Source organism: Chlorocebus sabaeus, chromosome 22 (genome assembly GCF_047675955.1).
Source record: "Chlorocebus sabaeus isolate Y175 chromosome 22, mChlSab1.0.hap1, whole genome shotgun sequence".
Lineage (NCBI taxonomy): Eukaryota > Metazoa > Chordata > Mammalia > Primates > Cercopithecidae > Chlorocebus > Chlorocebus sabaeus.
Genome location: NC_132925.1, coordinates 77,008,234 through 77,031,078, shown reverse-complemented (window position 1 = coordinate 77,031,078; position 22,845 = coordinate 77,008,234). Strand labels below are relative to the sequence as shown.

At 40.6% G+C, this 22,845-nt stretch overlaps 1 protein-coding gene across 13 annotated transcripts in view; it reads right to left on the bottom strand.

The window, feature by feature from the left end:
* The window catches only part of CADPS (calcium dependent secretion activator), a 483,060-nt gene that overhangs the window by 351,332 nt on the left and 108,883 nt on the right, over positions 1-22,845 (bottom strand). For all 13 annotated transcript variants that reach the window (XM_073009971.1, XM_073009972.1, XM_073009975.1 and 10 more), the window contains exon 3: positions 10,967-11,299. In XM_073009971.1, coding sequence (XP_072866072.1) covers positions 10,967-11,299 — 333 coding nt within the window. The remainder of the gene's footprint in view (positions 1-10,966; positions 11,300-22,845) is intronic.

Below are 22,845 nucleotides of genomic sequence, written 5' to 3'. Positions count from 1 at the left end.
AAAATACAAAAAAAATCAGCCCTGCGTGGTGGTCGGCGCCTGTAGTCCCAGCTTCTAGGGAGGCTGAGGCAGGAGAATGGCTTTAACCTGGGAGGTGCGGAACTTGCAGTGAGCAGAAATCGCACCACTGCACTCCAACCTGGGCGACAGAGCGAGACTCCATCTCAAAATTAAATAAATAAATAAATAAATAAATAAACAAAATAAAATAACAGATGTTGGAAAAGTTGTGGAGAAAAAGAGTGCTTTTGGGTGGAAAAGGTAAGATCTAATGTCCATGGAATAATTTTTTTTTTTTTTTTTTTTTTTTTTTTTGAGACGGAGTCTCGCTCTGTCGCCCAGGCTGGAGTGCAGTGGCCGGATCTCTGCTCACTGCAAGCTCCGCCTCCCGGGTTCACGCCATTCTCCTGCCTCAGCCTCCCGAGTAGCTGGGACTACAGGCGCCCGCCACCTCGCCCGGCTAGTTTTTTGTATTTTTTTAGTAGAGACGGGGTTTCACCGGGTTAGCCAGGATGGTCTCGATCTCCTGACCTCGTGATCCGCCCGTCTCGGCCTCCCAAAGTGCTGGGATTACAGGCTTGAGCCACCGCGCCCGGCCCATGGAATAATTTTTTGAAAGTAAATAATTATTGCTGTTATGATGTGATAATTATTTAATTTAGAGGTTAACAAACTGCAGCCCTTGAGTCAGATATGCCAGCTGCCTGTTTTTGCAAATAAAGTTTAACTAGAACACAGCCACGCCCATATACCTGACATATTATATGTGGCTGCTTTCACCACAATGAGAATTAAGTAGTTGTTACAAAGACCATGGGGTTCACAAAGCCTAAAATATTTACCAACTCCTAGTTTACTTATTAACTGAAAAGCTTTGCAATTTGGAATTTTATGTGTGATGTTGTATGTTCTTCCTCCAAAGAACAACTTTTTAAAAATTTGGCCCAGCTAGGAAAGAAACAACATGAAATGGCTACATTTTTCAGGTCATCCAATTGGCCAGATCACACATAAGCATGACAAGATAAGAAAAACAAGCATTCCCTATCCTTCAACCATCCTCTGAAGGCTGCAGGGCTTTGTTACCTACGTTTTAAAAAATTAAATCAGGAAACACTTGGATTGCTATGATAGAACATAAATGAGCAAAGCAAACAAACCTAACGAGTCTCCATTGAATAGATGTGTCCATTAAAATAATTCTTAGCCAATATACAGAATTGAGTCTCCAACTAAGCTTTCTTTTCTTCCAACAAATTTTAGGGGAAAAAAGAGCAGACCAAATAAAAGAGATTCATAAAAGACTTAGCAAAATACACACATACTTACCACCGTCCTAGAGTCTAGACAGGATCAATAAACTTTCTACTTAATCCAAAAGCTTCTCTATGGAAAAGATGACTACTTAGGAGCTTGCTTTGAAGTCTTGAAATGTTGAGTTCAAATCCAAGCTTTGTTGCTGACTGACTGTTTGACCTTGGAAAAAATTGTCCAACCCCCATTTAGCTTGTTTATTAAAATGTAGGTACAAATGTCTGCTTTAAAGACTTGTTATGAGGATTAAATATGATGATGCATATAAAGTATTAGCCTTACTGTCTGGCACATAGTAAGTGTTTAATACTTGGTAGGTAAAATTGATGTCCAAACTGGAGATCAGAACATAAATTATGAAGCCTCCACTAAGAGTTCACTCTAAAAGAATGATGTAGAATCATTCACTAGCCACCAAGGAAAGGGAATTAATGTATTTTATTCATATTGTCAAAAAAAAAAAAGGATTGAAACACAAAGGGTTAACAACAAAATTTAATCAATACACTATACTCCATTACCCAAGCTTCTGCTAATTCTGGGTCTGAATCACCGAGGAAACCAAAAGGCTGCATGTTGGAAGAAGAAAAATTCAAATTACTAGCATGGGGAATCTGGACTGGTGAAACGTGTTCAAAGGCTAGCAAAATATCTCTATTTGCAAGGCTATGCTAGATGGCTTATAGACTTTGTCATTTGGCAAAAGGTAGAAAAAAGCAGAAAATATTATTTTTTATGTATTTTTCTGAAAGTACACCTCTTTTACATCTCTGATTACAATTTTGTGGCTCAAGGCATATGAAAAGACTGAATAAACGAGCATACTTATGAATCCATTTTGGCAACAAAGGAAAGAGATTGCTGAAATGTCTATAGCAGTTTTGAAGGCTGCATAGAAAATGCCCAATTCCCCGCTCCTTAGATGCAGGATACTCACTATCTCTCAATTTCTACTTTCCACTGCTGTTAGCTTCTTGCTAACAGCAGGTGCAATCAGATAGAAATATCTGGCCATGTGTTCTAGAAACAAGTGATAGAGAAGTAAGAAAAACCATGATGGGGTCTTCAGAAAATTGTTGCTCTGGGAAATTAAATATTGCCCTCTGGCCCTGTACCAACCACATCTTTAATGCCTCTAAATTTGTCGCTAGTAACTGAGTATATGCATCTTTTTGTTTTCTTTTTTTCTTTTTCTTTTTTTGTGAGACAGGGTCTTGCTCTGTCACCCAGGCTGGAGTGCAGTGGCACAATTACAGCTCACTGCAGCCTCGGCTTCCCAGACTCAAGTAATTCTCCCATCCCAGCCTCACAAGTGTGAGCCACCACGCCAAGCTAAATTATTTCGTATTATTTTTTGTAGAGATGGCATTTTGCCATGTTGCTCAGCCTGGTCTTGAACTCCTAGTCTCAAGTGATCCACACTCCTCAGGCTCCCAAAGTGCTGGCATTACAGATGTGAGCCACTACACCTGGCCAGTATATACATATTGATCTATTTTCACATTGGAAGATTGCTGAAATTAAAGTACATCTGACAAGCAAAGTCATTTAAAACTGGCAGTCCCTTGACTATCTAACGACTTTTAGGGGCAGTGTATGACTTTGAAAAGACAAGGTTAATTTCTGTCCTCCTTTGGTCAACCATGTCTTGGAAGAGACAGATTGAGTGTGGTCAGAAGGAAAGTTTATGCCTGAAAGATTACTGTGTCCCTCAGGTAATATCCACATTATAAAACAGGAGTACTGGCAGGTAAATTCAAGCTGAATACTGAAGACCTGTGACACTGCTGCACTTTGTTGAACCAGAAAAAAATGACCAAATGTGCACCTTGTGTGATGTGGGCATTTAAGCCCCTTGAGGCCGTAACTGCCTTGGACTCTGCATTTACTGATTTAGTCAATATTTAATTGTGTATCTATTTTGTGCTGGGCATTGTGCTAAGTGTTGGCTGTACAGTGGTGAACACAACAGACATCACTCTTCCTCATAACGAAATCTAGAAGAAGAGATAGACAATAACAAAGAAAATAAGTGTGCAAAGCAATTTCAGATTGCATTAAGTGCTATATAAACAGGGTATATTTTCAGGAAGGAAAAGAGCAAACACTGAGTAACCCATTTTAGGCAGAATGGTAAGGGAAAACTTCTCTACAAAGGTTACATTTGAAATGATACCTGAAGGAGCCAGCCTTATGAAAGCCTGTGGGATGGGGGAGGGACAATGTGGCAAACAATGTTTGGATGCCTCACACAGTGAGTTCTGCCCTACTACGGTCCCACCCTTGAGTGGGGGAGGAACCTAATCAATAGTATATAACTTCTATCAAGAGTATATGCTTCTAATCAATAGTATATGCCAAGAATGAAGAGATTTTACAGATGTAAAATTCTTAATCAGTTGACTCTAAATTAATCTAAAGGGAGACTAATGTCATGGGCCAGACTTAATCAAATAATTGATTGATTGATTGATTGATTGAGACAGAGTCTCGCTCTGTCAGCCAGGCTGGAGTGCAGTAGTAGGTGTTATCATGGCTCACTTCAGCCTTCACCTCCTGGTCTCAAGCGATTCTCCCACCTCAGCCCCTCAAGTAGCTGGGACCACAAGTACATGCCACCATGCCTGCCTAATTTTTTAAAATTTTGTGGAGACAGAGTTTTCCTATGTTTCTCAGGCTGTTCTCGAACTTCTGGCCTCAAGCAATCCTCCCTCTGCAGTTTCCCAAAGTGTTGGGATTTCAGATGTGAGCCACTGTGCCCAGCCGGGTGATCCTTTTAATAGTGCATCTGGAAATAAAAAATTTGATGCACCAGAGACTCTCTCTCTCCCTGTTGCTGAATCTGGAGATTCTACAGCTGCAAGGAAAGGAGTTTTGCCAACAACATGAAGGAGCTTAGAAGTGGATCCTTTCCTGTTGAGCCTCCAGATGAGAACACAGCCTGGCCAGCACCTTAATTCCAGCTTTGTGAGACCCTTAATAGAGGACCTGGCTAAGTCATGCCTGGACTTCTGACCTAGAAAAACTGTGAGATAATAAATGGGCATTCTTTTAAGCTGCTAAATTTGTGGCAATTTGTTACATGGCCAAGACAACACAAACAATAATCTAAGCAGGACAACTATAAAGTCATTGAGAGATGTGTAGTGAACAAGGAGGACAATTAGTCAGGAGCCACATCGTGGGCCATTGTAAGACAAAGTAGAAAGTTTAGGCTCTATCCTCAGCATACAACACATGATGCCTAGTGCACAGTAGATGCTAAAATCTGTTGAATGAATGATGAAAGTATGTTTCTAAATAAAAGGGTTTAATATTAGCCTTCCATCACCACTTCCCATCTCCAGATTTTAAAATATTTCTTCTGTAGATATTCAGTGAAAGACCATTCATGCAAAGAACTATATTGTTGTTTTAGGATCAATAAAAGAGGTGAAGAAATAGAGTCTGGCCCTCAAAGCAAATGTTCAGTCAACAGACCTACCAGAAACTTCTGGATCAGGAAAAAGCTATGTAGTTATATGGAGATTAAGGGCTCTGTAATGAGGTATGGATACAACCCAGCAATCTGGGTCACAGCTGAAAGCCTGATAATTTGAGGTTTCTCTTCAGAGTCTAATAAACTGTCTGAAAAGCTGCCAAGTGCTCATCAAGTTCAAGGAAGATAGTACTGTAATAAGATAACCACATCATCAAAGGCCATGCTGATGATGGTTTGGAGGAAAGGAAATTAAATGTTAAGAAAATTAGCAGTTCAATAATGATAGAGAATCCAATATTGAAAATGCAAAGGTGTTTATAAATTGAGAAATCAAGTTTCTTGATTTCTTTCTTCTTCCTTCCAGACTTACCTGAAAAGCCTCTAGAAATTCAGAGAGAATAAATGAAGAGATTATTGTCATATCCTATTAGTTGGAGTGTGGATGTTATCCCTGCTGCCAGTTGGGCACATGTAATGGCCAAGGAGAAAGTTGGAGTCATGCTGCACTTAGTTTAGAAGGGAAGAGCGTGATCAGTAACAGAAAAACTAGAAATGTCATTTCAAAGAGCAGAATGGAAACATCGAGATACAACTGACATCCTTAGCTCATATTGACTACATCTCTTCAAAATTAGCTGGATTGCTTCACTAAGAAGTCTATTTGCATTTAAAAATACATGAAGATGTAGACCCTACTCCTTCTAAAATGCACCTCTGAGGTATTTTTCAGGGGAAAATATCCACACAGTTTTGAACGAGGTAGTTAAGGATAACTCACAAACTTACAAAGAGGAGTAGAAAGTAGCAGACAGCTGGTACCACTGAGAATCAAATTTACACCAAATTTGAAGGTCACTAAAGGGAAAGGGGAGAGATGGTGCATCTTGAAAATGTTTTTAAATATCATATTATCATCATCACCATTGCTGTCAGCTTTGCATTTCATGAAGATGGAAAGCAGGTCTGTCTTAGCCTCATTTCTCAGATAATACAACCTATTCTGAAATTATCTCACTTAAAAATTTTTTTTTGGCCGGGCACGGGGGCTCATGCCTGTAATTCCAGCACTTTGGGAGGCCGAGGCAGGTAGATCACGAGGTCAGGAGTTCGAGACCATCCTGGCTAACACGGTGAAACCCCATCTCTGCTAAAAATAAAAAAAAAATTAGCCAGGTGTGGTGGTGGACGCCTGTAGTCCCAGCTACTCAGGAGGCTGAGATAGGAGAATGGCGTGAACCAGGGAAGCAGAGCTTGCAGTGAGCCGAGATTGCGCCACTGCACTCCAGCCTGGGTGACAGAGTGAGACTCCATCTTAAAAAAATAAAATAAAAATAATTTTTTTTTGAGACAGGGTCTCACTCTGTTACCCAGGCTAGGGTGCAGTGGTGAGATCATGGCTCACTGTAGCCCTGACCTCCCAGGCTCAAGTGATCCTCCCACCTCAGCCTCCTAAGTAGCTGGCACTATGGGTACATGCCACCACACCCAGCTAGTTTTTAAATTATTTGTAGAGGTGGAGCCTAGGCTGGTCTCAGACTCTTGTACTTGTGTAACCCTCCCACCTTGGTGTCCTAAAGTGCTGGAATGGAGCTGTGTGCTCAGCCTACCTTACATTTTTTGAGTTACCTTTAGAATTCAACTCAAATAGCTACATAATTGACTGCACCTTCCCAAGGGTCTATGAAAAATAAAAACAACACTGATTCATAATAAAATTTGCCATTTTACTTTGGATATTATGTTGCGTATGAACTTCTTCTATGAGATTTATCCACTAATTCTCAAAGAAACAGAATAGATGCTAAGAAACTCCGTGTGCCAATTCAGAGACATTTGTTAAACTCTCTTGCTTTTCTCTTATATTTTGATAGACATGGTTCATGTTACAACAGACAACTGATATGCAACTGATATAATCGCCCTTTGATAAATGTCATTTCTCATTTGAGAAAAAATGGCAGTTACTGGCAGAACCTTATAAAGAGAGAGCATGGGAACTTTCACAAAGCAGCAGCAGAAATCCGATTACGGCTTCCCCTAGGATATGATACGCATAAGAGGAAAACATTAAGCACATTTTGGGTTTGGGAAGCACCTAGAAATTGCTTTGTTTGGTAAGCAGAAGAAGGTCTGGAAAATTAAAAATTAAACAAGAAACAATTTCAGCAGAGTGAGAATGAAAGTGTTATAATATCGTTTCTGTATTCTTGCTCCTGTGAGTTGATGTGAGTTGGGCAGAACTGAGAGTGTAGTCTGCGAGAAAGTGAGTAAATCTATAATTTCAGACACCTGATGGTAAGGCATGACAGGTACACTATCTTTGCTGCCTGTCTACATACAGCCTGCCAGCAAGGAAAGAGGAGGGAGGTAAATTAAATCTCTGCTTTGCTGCCTGCCTATGCAGACTTCAGATGAATGCTGTTGTGCTCAGTCTGGGGCTATCTTCAGGGATGGAGTCAGAGAGCTCTGTCCCACCAGCCTCAGTGTATCGGGGCACTGGCTACTATCACCATGCCTTCTGCCTCACTGTGGTGTGAGATGATCTAAGAGGGCCAGCCAATGAAAAGTTTCTATTTTAATAGTTAGGTTTCACTTTAATGCATATTATTTTTTGTAAAAAGAATATATCAAAGCTGTGATTTTATGTACATTACCTAAAATAATGACAGGTTTAAAAAGTGAACTTGGGGCCAGGCACAGTGGCTCATGCCTGTAATCCCAGCACTTTGGTAGGCCAAGGTGGGTGGATCACCTGAGGTCAGGAGTTCGAGACCAGACTGGCCAATATGGAAAAACCCATCTCTACTAAAAATACAAAAATTAGCCAGGCATGGTGGTGCGTGCCTGTAATCCAAGCTATTCAGGAGGCTGAGGCATGAGAATCGCTTGAACCTGGGAGGTGGAGGTTGCAGTGAGCTGAGCTTGTTCCACTGCACTCCAGCCTGGGTGACAGAGTGAGACTCTTCATCTCCCAAAAAAACAAAAACCAAAAAAGGTGAATTTGGGAGTTGGTTTAATAAGAAATATTAAATAATCATCCAGGTAGTTAGTACTCAGAAATGGCAAAAATCATGAAGGTGGTACGTCTAGAAGTCTAGAAAACAATTCAGAAGATAATTTTCTTCATATCCCATTCTTCTGATGGTTTCTTTGTTGAGACTTTTGGTATTTGTTTTCATTTACAGAATAACTGTGTTTAAGGTAGAAATTTGGAGTCAGAAAAAAGTATAAATGAAAATCATAAAAATCAACCATAATCCTATCCTTTAAAGAGAAGCACAGTTAACATTTTGTTATTTGCCTGTCCAGTACCTTTTTCCATCTTTTTTTTCCCATAGAAATGGGATTGTGTCTGCATACTGTGCTTCACAGCCAGATTCTCTACTTAGCAATATCTAAGGAACATTTTCCCACATGGCAAGCTTTCTTCTTTAACAATTCTTTTATTGCTGTCCTATTGGATAATGAATATTCCCTTGTATGGTTAAATCAAAATCTAATTAATTAATCCTATACTGTTGGGAATTAAGCATGTTTCCATTTTTTCGCTGTCATATAAAAGGCTGCAATGAACATCTTTGGACTTCACACTCTTGCACACACTTCTGAGTACCTACTTGTAATGAACTCCTAAAGGCAGAGCTCCTAGGTCAAAAGGTTTCCCCATTATAAAGGTGTTCTGCTGCAAACTGACAGATTACAGAAAGGCTGCATTAAGAATTTATTGCCACAGTAAGTTTGGAGAATAGTCATTTCTATATTGTCATAGAAATGGGTATTACATGTTGTGAAATATTATCATGACCAATGTTTTCTTTTAAAATACTTTCATTTGCTAATACACTCCTTAAACTTAGATTACTAAAGACATACAAATCAAAACCATATATTTAGAATTCATGTGTATTTTTGTATGTGTAAATTACATATCTTCTTTTGCCCTAATTCCTATTGATATGAAACCCTGAAACAATAATCAGATTTAGATATGAATAGAGAGTAAAATACTAAACAATAGAGAGTAAAATACAGTAGCCCTGTCCCAAGAAGAAGTACTTTCCTTTATCTTGTAATTTTTTTGTTGGACACAGAGTCTCGCTCTGTTGCCCAGGGTGGAATGCAGTGGCATGATCTCGGGTTCAAGCAATTCTCCTGCCTCAGCCTCCCTAGTAGCTGGGATTACAGGCATCCACCATCATGCCTGGCTGATTTTTATATTTTTAGTAGAGATAGGGTTTCACCATGTCGGCCAGGCTGATCTTGAACTCCCAACCTCAGGTAATCCACTTAGCCTCCCAAAGTGCTGAGATTACAGGTCTGAGCCACTGTGCCTGTCCTATCTTGTAATTCTTTTTGGCTAAGAGTACAATCTTTATTCTGGGGAGAGAAAGTATTATTCTTTAATATTATTTTACTTTTTTCTATTTCACAAAAAAGATGTTGAGGGTAAAATGAGTTGGATTAATTTATTTTAAGAGTACAGTCTTTATTCTGGGGAGAGAAGACAATATTCTTTAATATTATTGCACTTTTTTCTATTTCACAAAAAAGATGTTGAGGGTAAAATGAGTTGGATTAATTCAATTTTTAGGAGAAAAGAGTAAAATATGATCCTGTCACTCAATTCAACAAGTGCAAAAATAGTGAGACAAGACAAGAAGTGGCATAGCAATGGATTCATTCCAATGATGCTGAGGTTTGGGCAAGCACAGAAAATATGCATGATAAGCTGTTGCAATAAGAAGAAAAATTAATCCCTAGAATAATTTTGTACCTAGAAGGTTTAGGAACACTTGACTCTCTCTGTAATTCGGAATCTTGCTTATAATTCAGGTGGATGACTTTTCAATATGGAAGCTATGACACCTTCTTGTGGTGGACATGCTGGTGGAGGTGATAGTGGTGGCGGAGGCTGACGCCACCTGCTTATCCCATTCTAAAACTGCTACATGGTGGGATGTAGTTACATTTTAAATAAAAATGATTAAATTTAATTTTATATTGATATTTGAAATTTCAAAATACTTTTTGACCCATCACAGAAATCTTTCATCTCCAGATTTGTAATCAATGTTTTCAATTAAAGTTGGAGGACATGAAAGTAGACACCACCAATATCTTTGAATGTGATGCATGTGTTGTATTATGAAATGCTAAACAGACTCTTACTAAAGCATCCAGAAAATTCTAGGTTATATATCATAGTTGATAAGACCCTACGTACTAGTTAAAATAATTTTCCATTATCCATTTATTAATTCGATAAACATTTACTGAGCATTCACTATGTGTCAAGATTTTATACACTGGGAATATTAGCAAACAAGGCAAAGATGAATCTCTCTGATAATTCATTGAAGGCGAAGGGCAACATAATTACCAGGAAGGAAGGCCCTTGTTTAAAATGCAGATTCCTGGGCCATGCTCTGAGGCTGCAGAATGAGAATCTCTAGGGCTAGGGGCTGGGAATGTGCATTTTTAAACTGCTCCTAAGAGACACCCAGTAAGAATTCCAGACTGCAAAATAGGCACATAATAAATATTTGTTGAATAAATGAATATAATGCTAAGGTTAGGTAGGATATCAAGACACGAGATACCTCGCTTTCCCGGTCCTCCATCTAGAGGAAGTACAGGCCCATTTTGGGGTGGACCCAAGCACAGCCTCAGCTCTCACTATCAGAACCACTCAGAAATTCATGATGTGACTAATATACAGGTATTAGGCCTTGTGCAAATTTCCCATTTTAAAAAATTTCTCTTGACAGGCAGGTGCTAAGTTCAGTTGTCTTCCCACCTGAGGAAGCACAAGCCCTTCCACTGGCAAACACCAAAGGCAGAACCATATTTTTTTAAAAATTGATTTTTAGCACTTTTGACACATGGAAACCAGACCTTACTCATAGGGCCAACTTACCCATTAGACACAATGAGCTCAGTGCCTAGGGCCCCTGAGACTTTTAGGAGCTCACAGAATTTTTTTTTTTTTTTTTTTTTAAATAAGAAGAAAAGCATGAATATAATGTAGCCTAAATTGTATTCAACTTTTTACCAGTAGAGTAATAAAATATAACTTTTAATCCATTAAAAAAAAATCAAGAAGCATCTCATAGAAGTTGGAATGCAGCTCTGCTTACCCACAGCTCTGGGCCCAGGTGAGAAACGCCTTACCTGGCAGGCATTGTACAGGAGTTGATGTTCGAACTTCTTGATCCCAAGAATGTTCTGGAACATCTCATAGAGTTGCTCCTTGCTCAGAATCAGCTCGGAGGCTGCGCTGGCTGTCATCCGGGCCTGCTGCTTCCGGGGGTCCTCTTCTCCACGGTAGATGGCATCAAATTTGGCCATCCAGGAGCTCAGCACAGTCTCCTTGCTGAGGCCGTCAATCTCGGGCAGGCTGCGCACCCTCTTCTCAATGTGCTTCTTGAAGACCTCCCGGGAGTCATTGGCAGAACAGCCTCCACTCTGCACCATGCGGGCCACACGGTCGCTCTTCAGGAACACCTGAGCAAGAACAGGGACAGGAAAGACAGTAAGAGAGTTGGCCACAGAGGGACCAGTTTCCTGGGGCTGGACACTGGGCCAGCCCACCTCACGTGCATCGCAGGAGGAACCACTGTGGGTCTCGTCTTGCCCTACCACCTCCTGGCTGTGCAAACTCAGACTAGTTACTTACACATTCTGCTTCTGTGTCCACATCTGTAAGATAAGAATAACAATTGTACTTACCAGGTTATTGCAAGGGTTAAATGAGATGATACTATCATGAGAGGCAGCACATAGCATAGAGACCTCTGCCCAGGCTGCATAGGTCTTGCCCCTTAGTGGCTGTGTGACTTTGGGCAAGTTATAAAATGGGGATAATAGTATTTATTTAATGTTCAATTTTCTTTTGAGAGAGTCTTGCTCTGTCACCTAGGCTGGAGTACAGTGACATAATCACAGCTTATTGCAACTCCGCCTCCCTGGCTCAAGTGACCTCCAGCCTCAGCCTTATGATTAGCTGGGACTACAGGTGCATGCCAGCACATCTGGCTAATTTTTTTTAATTTTATTTTTGTATTTTTGGTAGAGTCAGGGTTTCACCATGTTGCCCAGGTTGGTCTCAAACTTCTGGGCTCAAGTAACCCATCCACCTCGGCCTCCAAAAGTGCTGGGATTACAGGCATGAATCAATGCACCCAGCATTTAATTTTTTATTTTAAATAGAGGCAGGACTTTGCTCTGTTATCTAAGTCAGACTTCAGTGATGATCATGATGCACTGCAACCTCAAACTCCTGGGCTCAAGCCATCCTCCTGCTTCAGCCTCCAAGTAGTTGGGACTATAAGTGTGTGCCAGTATGCCTTGACAATTTTTAAAACTTTTTGTAGAAACAGGGTCTTGCTGTGTTGCCCAGGCCAGTACGTAGTTTTAAATGAGGATTAAATGTGTTAACATGTAAAACACGCACAAAATAGTGCCTGGCCCATATTACACTTGTTGCTGTTATTATTATTATATGTAAATGCCTGGCATGATATCTGGCACATAGCATTAAACATTAACCACTATTTGTATCTCCTTTTATCCCTTCAATGACACTTTTAATTGGAAGTATACAAGTATCAGGTAAACATATATTTAATTATCTATCTTCCTTCCTGAAATGTAAACTCTACTTGGGCAAGGAATGTGTCCTTGTTCCTTGCAATGTCTTCAGGTCCTAGAATGTCTTCAGCAGTTGACACTTTAAAAGCGAATTAACGGTGAACATAGGTATTATGTTAAGTTTATTTTGTAGATGAAAAACCGAGACTTCAGAGAGGGGAAGGGACTTTCTTTTGGTAACTCAAATTGTCTAACTACCAATGGATAGTCTTTTTACTTCACCGTGGTTACCTTCCTTCCCGCAGGGTTCTCCTGCTTGATGAAAACCTCTTCCACCTGGTGGAAAATCCCTGGTTGGTCTGCTGGTGCTGCCTGGTTGAGTCCTGGGACCAAGCTTTCTATTAAGAATGTCTTACTTTCGCTCCACTGCCCACCATTCGGAAGCTTACATGAGCTACACGGTTCTGGGGTGTAATACAAGGCAGTGAAGCCGCCATTTCATATTCATGGAGAGGAAGCATCTGACACGTTTGAGCTGTGTCCTGGTCACACTTCAGAAGGTGCATAAATATCCTTCAAGAGGCAGAGCAAACGTTCATTCCCCTGTCAGATTTCAGGAAATGCACTTGTTGGCCATGAGACAGCATTGCCTGGGGGCGTCTCATTGCCTCATGCTTCATTGCAAAGCCTTTCTGGGGTGGAGAAATGTTTTTTTTTAAAAAAGGCTCCAGTTTATTGTTGACTTTAATGAACTAATTTAGAAAGAAGGGCTGAGGGTTTGCCTCACAGGGTAGAGGCCATGGCCTGCCCCCCTGTGAGTGGGAACTGGTACTCAGATGAGACCTTAGAGTTAATTTGAAAATTAATTATAGACAAAAAAGTTTCAAATGAATCCTCAGGCCTTATGAGTCTTAATGAGCTAAATAATTCACCTGAAAACCTGTAACACTTAATGGGGATGGTTTCTCCATCTAACCAACACATTACGGATCTCAAACAACAGCACTTTTAGGCTAGTGGAGGAAGTCTCTGGAGAGGCAATGGAACATTGTGGCAGAAGCTGTAAATCATGATCTCAGGCCAGCTCTGCCTTTAACTTGCTGTGTGACCTTGAGTAAATCATCTCCCCTCTCTGATTCTCTAATTTCTTTCTTTTTCTTTTTTTTTTTAGACAGAGTCTCACTTTGTTGCCCAGGCTGAAGTACAGTGGTGCGATCTTGGCTCACACACAGCAACATCGCCTCCTGGGTTCAAGTGATTCTTCTGCCTCAACCTCCCAAGTAGATGGGATTACAGGCATCCGCCACCATCCCCAGCTAATTTTTGCATTATTATTATTATTTTTAGTAGTAGAAATGGGGTTTCTCTATGTAGGCCAGGCTGGTCTCAAACTCCCAACCTCAAGTGATCCACCCGCCTCGGCTTCCCAAAGTGCTGAGATTACAGGTGTGAGCCACCATGCCTGGCCTGATTCCCCAATTTCTTGTCCATACACCAAAGGAGTTGAACTATAAGATTTGGGGCTATCCTTTTAACTATAATGATTATAAACTTCTCCATGAAGCCATTCATCCCTTCTTTGGTTACTCCCTAGGTGGAAGACACTGGAATAGGTGTCAGGAATACAATGGTGAGGAAGACACAGATTTAGCTCTCATGGAGTCCAACTGACATAATCCTAATAATGCCATGCAAATATGATTATGATCTGGAAAACGTGCTCTCAAGACAAGGGTCCACAGGAACCTATAGCTAGGAATCTATTCTAATATGTGGTCAAGAAAGCCTTCCTGAAAGAAAACACCTTTGAGATGATGTGTGAAAGATGGATAGGTGAATGGAGAACTGTAAGTTATTTTAGAGAGAAGGAAAAATACATGTGAAGACCCCAAGTGCCTGAGGAAATAAGGAGGAGTCAGTGTGGTTGTGGCAATGAGGGCTGGGGGTGATAGATGTGAGATGGGAAGGGAGGGGCCAGAGAGCCCAGGGTGGCATTGAGGAAGAGGAGGTATTCAGGAGGAGGAGGGGATTAGGGTTGTTGGTCTTCATTTTAAGGGCACTGGAAAGCCATTGAAAGTTTTAAGCTGGGACACAGCACAAACCAGTTCACATTCTTTGGCTTTAATGTGGAAAACAGACTGAAGGGAGCCAAGAAAATAGGCAGGGAGGCCAGTTGAGAGGTGCTTGTAGGAGAAGAGGTGAGTGTGATGGCAGTGGGGACACTATGGGGTTAAGCCTTTGTTGTCAGCGCTAATAAACACAAGGGGTGACATGAAAACATTCAATCACCAATGAAGCTATACTCTCCTCTACATCTATGCACAGCAGTATCCCACAAACCCGAAATGCGCCTCAGTTATAAGCTCTCAGCCCCAGATTCTTTTTTCCCAAAGCCCTTCCAGAGCTGCCATCTGCCACTGTTTTTGTGACTGTTTGGTAAATATCTGATCTCCAGCTAGACTATAAGTTCCCGGGAGGCAGGGTTGTCATTGTTTGTTTCTATTACTTCTTAGTGCCTGAGACAGGGCCTGGCATGTAGCTGGTGCTCAGTAAATACTTGCGGAATGAGTGAATGAACTATAAGAGCAAAGCAGACTCCTCTAGCTGGAAAAATATGGAGTGAGACTATGCCTGGATTGGGGTGAGAAGGTCAAGTGGAAAGCAGCACACAGTATATTGGTCTCTTAAAACAAGAGACTTAAGCTAGATTTTCCATGGGACCTGATAACAAGGGGTAAGAAATAAAGATGTTGGCACTTGGGTCCCAGCTGGTGTAACTGGCTGAGTGATGTATTAGTCTGTTCTCACGTTGCTAATAAAGACATATCCAAGACTGAGTAATTTGTGAAGGAAAGAGATTTAATGGATTCACAGTTCCACATGGCTGGGGAGGCCTCACAATCATGGTGGAAGTCAAGGGAGAAGCAAAGGTACGTCTTACATGGCATGGCAGCAGGCAAGAGAGCATGTGCATGGGAACTCCCCTTTATAAAACCATCAGATCTCTTCAGACTTATTCACTACCATGAGAACAGCATGGGAAAGACCTGCTCCAGTGATTCAGTTACCTCTCACTGGTGACACATGGGAGACACGTCTCCTCCATGACACGTGGGAATTATGGGAGCTACAATTCAAGATGAGATTTGGGTGGGGACACAGCTGAACCATATCAGGTGAACCCTGAATCCTGGACATAGCATCTGCTTCACATAGCCCCTTCCTTTGTACGTAGTAGCTTCTCAGTAATATTTCTGAATTACCCCAGTGGAAGACAAGTCACCTAACCTCCACCAATCTCACTCTGCTTCATGGTAAACAATATAGGAATCCAGCCTTTCTTCTTTGATGAGGATCAAACTGAGAAGACTTTGAAAAGTGGAGGGATCTATCTGTCCTGTGTTAAGATACAACTGCCAGATCCTAGAAAGAGGAGAGATGAGTGGAATGACAAGAACATGGAGGAAGGAGTCCAAAGATTGGGGAGACAGTGAAGATGAATTGCCCAAGGGAGATAAGACAGCCATGAGGAGAGAAGGTGGAAGCAGGAAAGTATTTTTCTAGGCACATTATCTGTCTTGGCTTCTCAGTCTGTCAAAGAGGAAGTGGGGCCTGGGCCAGCCTCACCCTATAATGAATACAAACACTAAATACTGATGTGCCTGTGTGTCTCTAAAACAACTGTTCAAACTCAATTGTGCTGGGAGCTCTGTCTGTAGTTTGTATCTGTGTTTGTTTCTGTTTTTGCTTTTTAGTGGCTGCCACAAGAGACTTTAACCCCAAGCCCAGTTCTATTTGGGCACATCCATAAATCCTCCCTGCTTTTCTGCCAACTTCCAGACAGGTCATAATGAGAGATGGAAGATAAACAATAAATATGGAATTGTGAAGGACAGTCAATTCAGCAACTCGACCTCATCCTTCAGTCCTTCCCTCCATCACCAGAGCCAAACAACCTCAAGGTCATTTTAGAAACACACAAACACATCAGTACTTAGTGACTGTTCACATTACGGATGAGGTTGGCCTAGCTCCCATTTGCTTGCTGATAGGCTGAGAAGCCAGGGCAGATTCATTCCTGCTCTGAAAAAGCATATCCTTTCAACATAAAGAAGAAAAACACCTAGATGTTGGAGTAAATAATATTTACAAGAAACACAAACCTCATTGCTATTAACAAATGGACACATAAATAATGAAAGGGGTAGACATCATGGTTAGGAGGATGGGCCCCGGAATTAGAACACCTGGGTTCAAATACTGGCTCTGTGGCTTGCTAGCTTTGCCATCGGAGCAAGTTACTTAATCTCCCTGGGCTTTAATTTCCTCACCTTTAAAATGGGGGTTATAAAAACCTTCCTTTGTAGGATTTTGGTGAGCCCTGAATCCTGATTCAGTGATATTATGCCTGCAAGTTGGTTAGCCTGTTGCCTACTACAGGCTAAATGTAATACAAGTTAGCTGTTATTTTTAAATGGAATATCATGCAGCCATGAAAAAAGATACATATTTTTTCATTAGCATCCAAAGATGTCCGTGATATATGGTTATCATGGACCAGAGTCTTCCAATGGCAGGGGTGAGGTGGGATTGGAGGATAGGAGCATGGATCTGGATTTTGAATACCATAGGAAATAAGACAGTTTACTGATGAGAGTATGTCATTTGTGTGACCTTTGTAAAGGTAGGAAGGAGGTTGAAAACAACTGTGTTAAATAAAAGAAGTGGGTTCTTAATAGTTTGTGGTAATTTCCCACCTTAATATGCAAGCCAAATAGTTATCTTGACAAGCATAGATACATTAAAAGTACCTGGAAAGATATAAACCAAAGTTTAATTGTGGTTATCTAGGATGATGGGATTGTAAGTATTTTTTAACTGTGTAAATGCAGAGATTTTTCTACATTGTTTTATTTTTATAGTGGGCATGTTTTACTCTCACGGTCATTTGAAACACACCATTTCTACCTGGAAAAATACAAATTTTACCTTCTTTGAGGCAAGGTGCATTTTCATTTCTAAAATAAAATGTATTTTCAAGTCTTAAAAATATTCTTCACCAAAAAATAAAGGATTCTGGGCAAAGTTTCAGAAGCAGATCTAGGACCATGACCTTGTGGTAGGTGGTGCTAGGTTAGGAGCAAAAGTACTTTCCCTTCTCTTTTCTATATCCTTCTTCCCTGCTCCATCTTGCACCTCCCTTCCACTATGCCCAGGGAGTGAATTGATTCTATCAACTTTCAACCATCTTCTTCTATTTCTATGCAGCATATGGACACCATACCACTATGCTCATTTCTAACCTTAATATGTTAATATATTCTAACCTCAATGTATTAATAATGGAACTGTCCAGGTATATATATTTAGTCTTGAGAGCAATTAGGCAAGGAAGGCCCTATTACAGATGAAGCAACTAAGGCTCAGACTTGGCTGAGGTACCACAGTCAGTGTGTAACAGGACTAGAACTCAACCCACCTCTATTGGGCACAATTTTTATTTTTAATTTATTTAGAGAGGGTCTCATTCTGTCACCCATGCTGGAGTGCAGTGGTGTAGCTCACTGCAGCCTTCAACCTCTGGCCCCAAGTGATCCTCCCACCTCAGCCTCGCAAAGTACTGGGATTACAGATGTGAACTGCACCTGGCCTTGGACACTAAACTCATCCTTTTAATCACTCTGCCTTCCGCCTCCTGCCTCCTCTTTGCTGGGCTTTCCCTATAAGAATCAATGCTTTAGAGTGGGTAGTGACTCTTCCTCTAGGGATGTACCTGTTTATCATGGTATCTCAGGTACCGTGGAGTAGTTGTAGCCATTCTACTTATTAGAAAATATATTGCTTCATTTTAGAAAAATAGCCAGTGTGACCTGATTTATACTCCTCTTAAATAAAAACGTTCGACCATAAGAACTAAACAAAATGTCTTCTTGCATAGAAGAAACCTGCAGTTTTTGCCTGCCAACTGTTCTTCCTCTTCTGATAATAGTACCTCAGCCTTTCTTCCAAGAACCCCTTTCCCATTGCACATAGTTACAGTGGAATTGTCAATTATAGGACTTTGTCCTTCTTTAGCCAAGTGATGGGTTGGAATTTGAGCTTGGTCAATAAGACCGCTACTTCTCGAGTTCACATTCTGAGTGGGTTGGCATGAGAATGGATTGGGCTGGAGTAGATTTATCCCAATGATGAAGTGTCTGTTATATCTTACTGTCTGGCTTCCTGAAGTTAAACTGCTCTGGTTTCCTTCTTTTCTGAAGCTTAGCTGTTTCTTCTGATAACAACAATACCAGCAACAACAGCAAACTATTGTTTTTGTTGTTGTTGCTTCTGATGTTGTTAGGATGATGATGATGATTAGGGCTCAATTTAACCACAGTTGGTTTCTGTTGGTAGCAACTAAAGAATTCGGTCTGTTGCAACGTTCAAAGCTAGTTTGACAAAAATGAACTGGCATTTATTAAAAAACAAAAACAAAAACAAAACAAAACAAACAAAAAACTAACAACCAAACAAAACAACACTCACACACCCCAAACAAAGCTCAATCATAGCAGCTTCACTGGCTGAAGTTCAGACATAAGATGCAGTGTCCTGAAATGAATTTGTATGTCTTCTGCCACATTTGACACTCCCACTTTCTTGCAAATACCCCCATGTTCACTTCCAGGAAGAAATCTGAGTTTTGTAAAGCTTTTTCATCCACCTATTTTCTCTGATGCCAGGATCAGCATGTGAAGAAATTAAAATCAAGCAGGGAGGTGAGGAGGTGAGCACGAGGAGGTGAGTGTGAGGAGGGAGGGAGGGAGAGAGGGAGGGCTTATATTTTGGACATTTGTCTTAAAAATAGTTAGAAAAGGTGTGGGGAACACAGAGAAATGGCTCTCTGATGCCGTATCTCAGGAACAGGGGTGTGAGACAGAATTGCTGGGCCAGATCTCAGGGCACCCACCCCAGCCCCCAGCCCTTGGCCCTGAAAGCCAGAATTGAAGAGATTAATGGATGAATCTGCTGCCCTGCTTGATCCACTCTGACAATCAGGGCCATCAGGAAAGGACAAAAATAAACCTGTGTGCTCTTGAGAGCCATAGGGACCTTGGTCTCCTTTCTCCCATCCCCACTCATGGCCCAGGCCTCACCAACTTGCTGTTAATGGTGACTAGCTTTGCTCAGACTGGGCTGGATGGGCACAGATGGAAAAGGAATAGCACCTCCTCTCTCTTTTCATTTATTAAAAGGTGATCTTTACTACTGTAGCATGCTGAGAGATCACTGCAGCACTTGGCCCTCTGTATCTGCAGATTCCACGTTCATGCATTCAACCGACTACAGATCCAAAATATAAAAAATAAGAAATAACAATAAAAAGGAATACAAATAAAACCAATATAGTATGACAATAATTTACATAGCATTCACATTGTATTAGGTTATATGAGCTATCTAGAGATGATTTAATGTATAAGGGAGAAGGCCAGGTGTGGTGGCTCATGCCTGTAATCCCAGCATTTTGGGAGGCCAATGCAGGTGGATTGCTTGAGCCCAGGAGTTCAAAACCAGCCTGATTAACATAGTGAAACCTTCTCTCTACAAAAAAAATATAAAAATTAGTCTGGCATGATGGCATACACCTATAGTCCTGACTACTTGGGAGGCTGAGGTGGGAGAATTACTTGAGCCCAGGAGGTGAAGACCAGCATGGGCAACATAGCAAAACCCTCTCTCTACAAAAAATACAAAAATTAGTCTGGCGTGGTGGCATGCACCTGTAGTCCAACTATATGGGAGGCTGAGGAGGGAGGATCACTTTAGCCCAGGAGGTTGAGGCTGCAGTGAGCTGTGATTATATGACTGCACTCCAGCCTGGGTGACAGAAGGAACCCTGACTCAAAAAAAAAAAAAAAGTATATGAGAGGATGTGCATAGGTTATATGTAAATACTATGCTATTTTATATCAGGGACTTGAGCATCTGAGGATTTTGTATTTGAGAAGTCCTGGAACTAATGCTCTGTGGATACCAAGTAATGAATATACTGCCTTAGCAAAACAAGACCAAGATCAAAAACTGACTTTTTAAAGTACAGAAATCCTAGAACATTTCGAGATTACTGCTGTTACACTATTTTTTAATGTCATTGCTGTTGGTAAACTGGAATGTGAAGTTGTGGCATTGTAGGGTGGAGTGTGTGTGTATGTGAAAGAGAGAGAATCTGGAAGGAGGATATCTGTTGGTTTTGTCTGCTGAGCATATATTCCCCCCGTTTTGGTAAAAAGCAGCCTAATGTTTTATTAAGAAACCATTACATTCTTCCTGAAAATGGTTCCATTGGGGCTGAGACTGTACTCAGGTGCCAGAGATGGTGGCTGTCCTAAGCTTTATCCCCCAAGTCTATTTCACCGCCATCCACTGTGATTGATTTAAGAAGGGACAAATGATCCATGTCAGTCCAACTAAGTCACCCCAGGTCTTTGCTAGGGAGCTCCGTAGGGGTGTTCTCTTTGCTACTAGAGTTGCTGAACTGGTAGGATGTGCCCTGGGGCTGCTAAGGTCTTCCACATGGAGAGAAGCTGACCAAGAAGGAAGTCAACACAGGGATGAGCACAGTGGAGAGGTGCGGGGCAGATACCCATCCCGCTGGTAACTTTGGAGCCTCTGGATCCAGCCATGGCTGAATCCAGGCCTCCTTGTGGACTTTTAAGTTACTTGAGGAAATAAATGTCTTTTTAGGGTTATCCAGTATGACCTAGGTATCAGTCACTTATAATCCAAAGAGTCCTGACTAAGACAGGGGCCAACGGAGAAGCAATTGGAGCCCAGAGTTAGGTAGAGGAAGAGACACCAGCTTCTCCATAGCCCAAGAATGAAGGGGAAAGGAGAAAGGAAGGTGTAATCAACTTGGAGAGCTCCCAAGTAAAGTGTTAACCCAGATCTCCTGATAGAGAACCTTCACTTCAGAGGATTAGACTTCCCTGGAAAAGTGAATCTAAGGCTCTGCAAAGTATTTCCTAATGAAGACAGCAGTTAGATCATTAATACCCCACATCTTTTCTTATGTTACTCAAATGCTAACATTAAATATTCAGTAATTTCTCAATGTCTGTGTTCTTACCAGACAAAAACAGAAACTGTTTCAAATAAACTAGCCACTATAGAGGAAAGCATTGGGATCACTATAGATGTAATGGTAATTTCCAGAGACTCATTAGCACGTTGATGACTATTAATTTTCACATTTAATTAATAGATGGAAATGACACTTTCTTTTAATTTATGCCATTAGTCAAATGAGCTTTCTAATTAAGATTTGCAATCTATAAATTTATAAACTCTGGTGAATGACTCTAAATATGGAGAACTATTGATAGGGGTCTGCTTGGCCTGACAAGGCTTCTGCCATTACTCTCCCACTGGCTTTGAGAACTTGAACAAAGAGGGAAAATTAATTTCACCCCTGGGCAGTTTCTAAACAAAACCTTTGTTAAATATATTCAAGTTATTCACTATCATATATCACTGTGATTCCAAATCTCATTTCTACTCCCCATGAAATTCAACCAAAAAATTGTACCACATCAGATAAAGCAGCAAGTTTGACACTCATTGGCGATAATGAATGATACTTGTAAAATTTTTAAAGATTTAAATTTGGACAACTGTGAAAACAAATTTGACTTCTAAAATAGATCCAAATAAAAATTTCATGAAGAAAATGGTGTGTAAAAGGAGTCTGTGGTTGGTCCCAGGAAACATCACGAAGATTATTTACTATTAAATGCTAATTAGCAAACCAATCAATAATATTTTCACAAGATCTAATTGCAGTCTTACTCTCTCCATGAAGGAAGGAGTCAAGTGCTTTAGCAAGTGGGAAGAAGAGTTTTGCCAAATCAGGATTTTGCCTCTACTGAGGCTTCAATCAATTAACATATTGAAAGCATCTGTTGTGGGCTGAATCGGATGGGGAGACTAAGTATGTACTTAGAGCACCAGCAAAGTAGGCACACCAACATTTTTGTTTTGAGATAATTTTCTATCTAATAAATAAAGGAAAGAAGGAAGGAAGGAAATCAGTGAAACAATCCTGGGGGAAAATCAGATTTTGTTAGGTTTTCCTTATACCTAGCTTAAGGTTTATCATTATTACTGTGAATTGTATATAGCAGGATATCATAATCTTTCAGTGCTTAGGAGCTGGGCTCTAATGGTTGTCATCTAGCCTTTACAACACATCAGACATTTGGGGCATGGATTCCAAACACAGAGAGAATTTACCTGGTTCACATTAAAATAGATTAATATAAAATAAAATATCACTCAGTGACCAAATAATCATATTTGAAAATATGTATATGAGGAAAGCATTGCCAATATGAAGGTTTGGCATGTCCATTTCATAATCATGTATAAATAATAGCCAATATACACACTAAGAAAGAACAATTATAAAATTTAAAAAT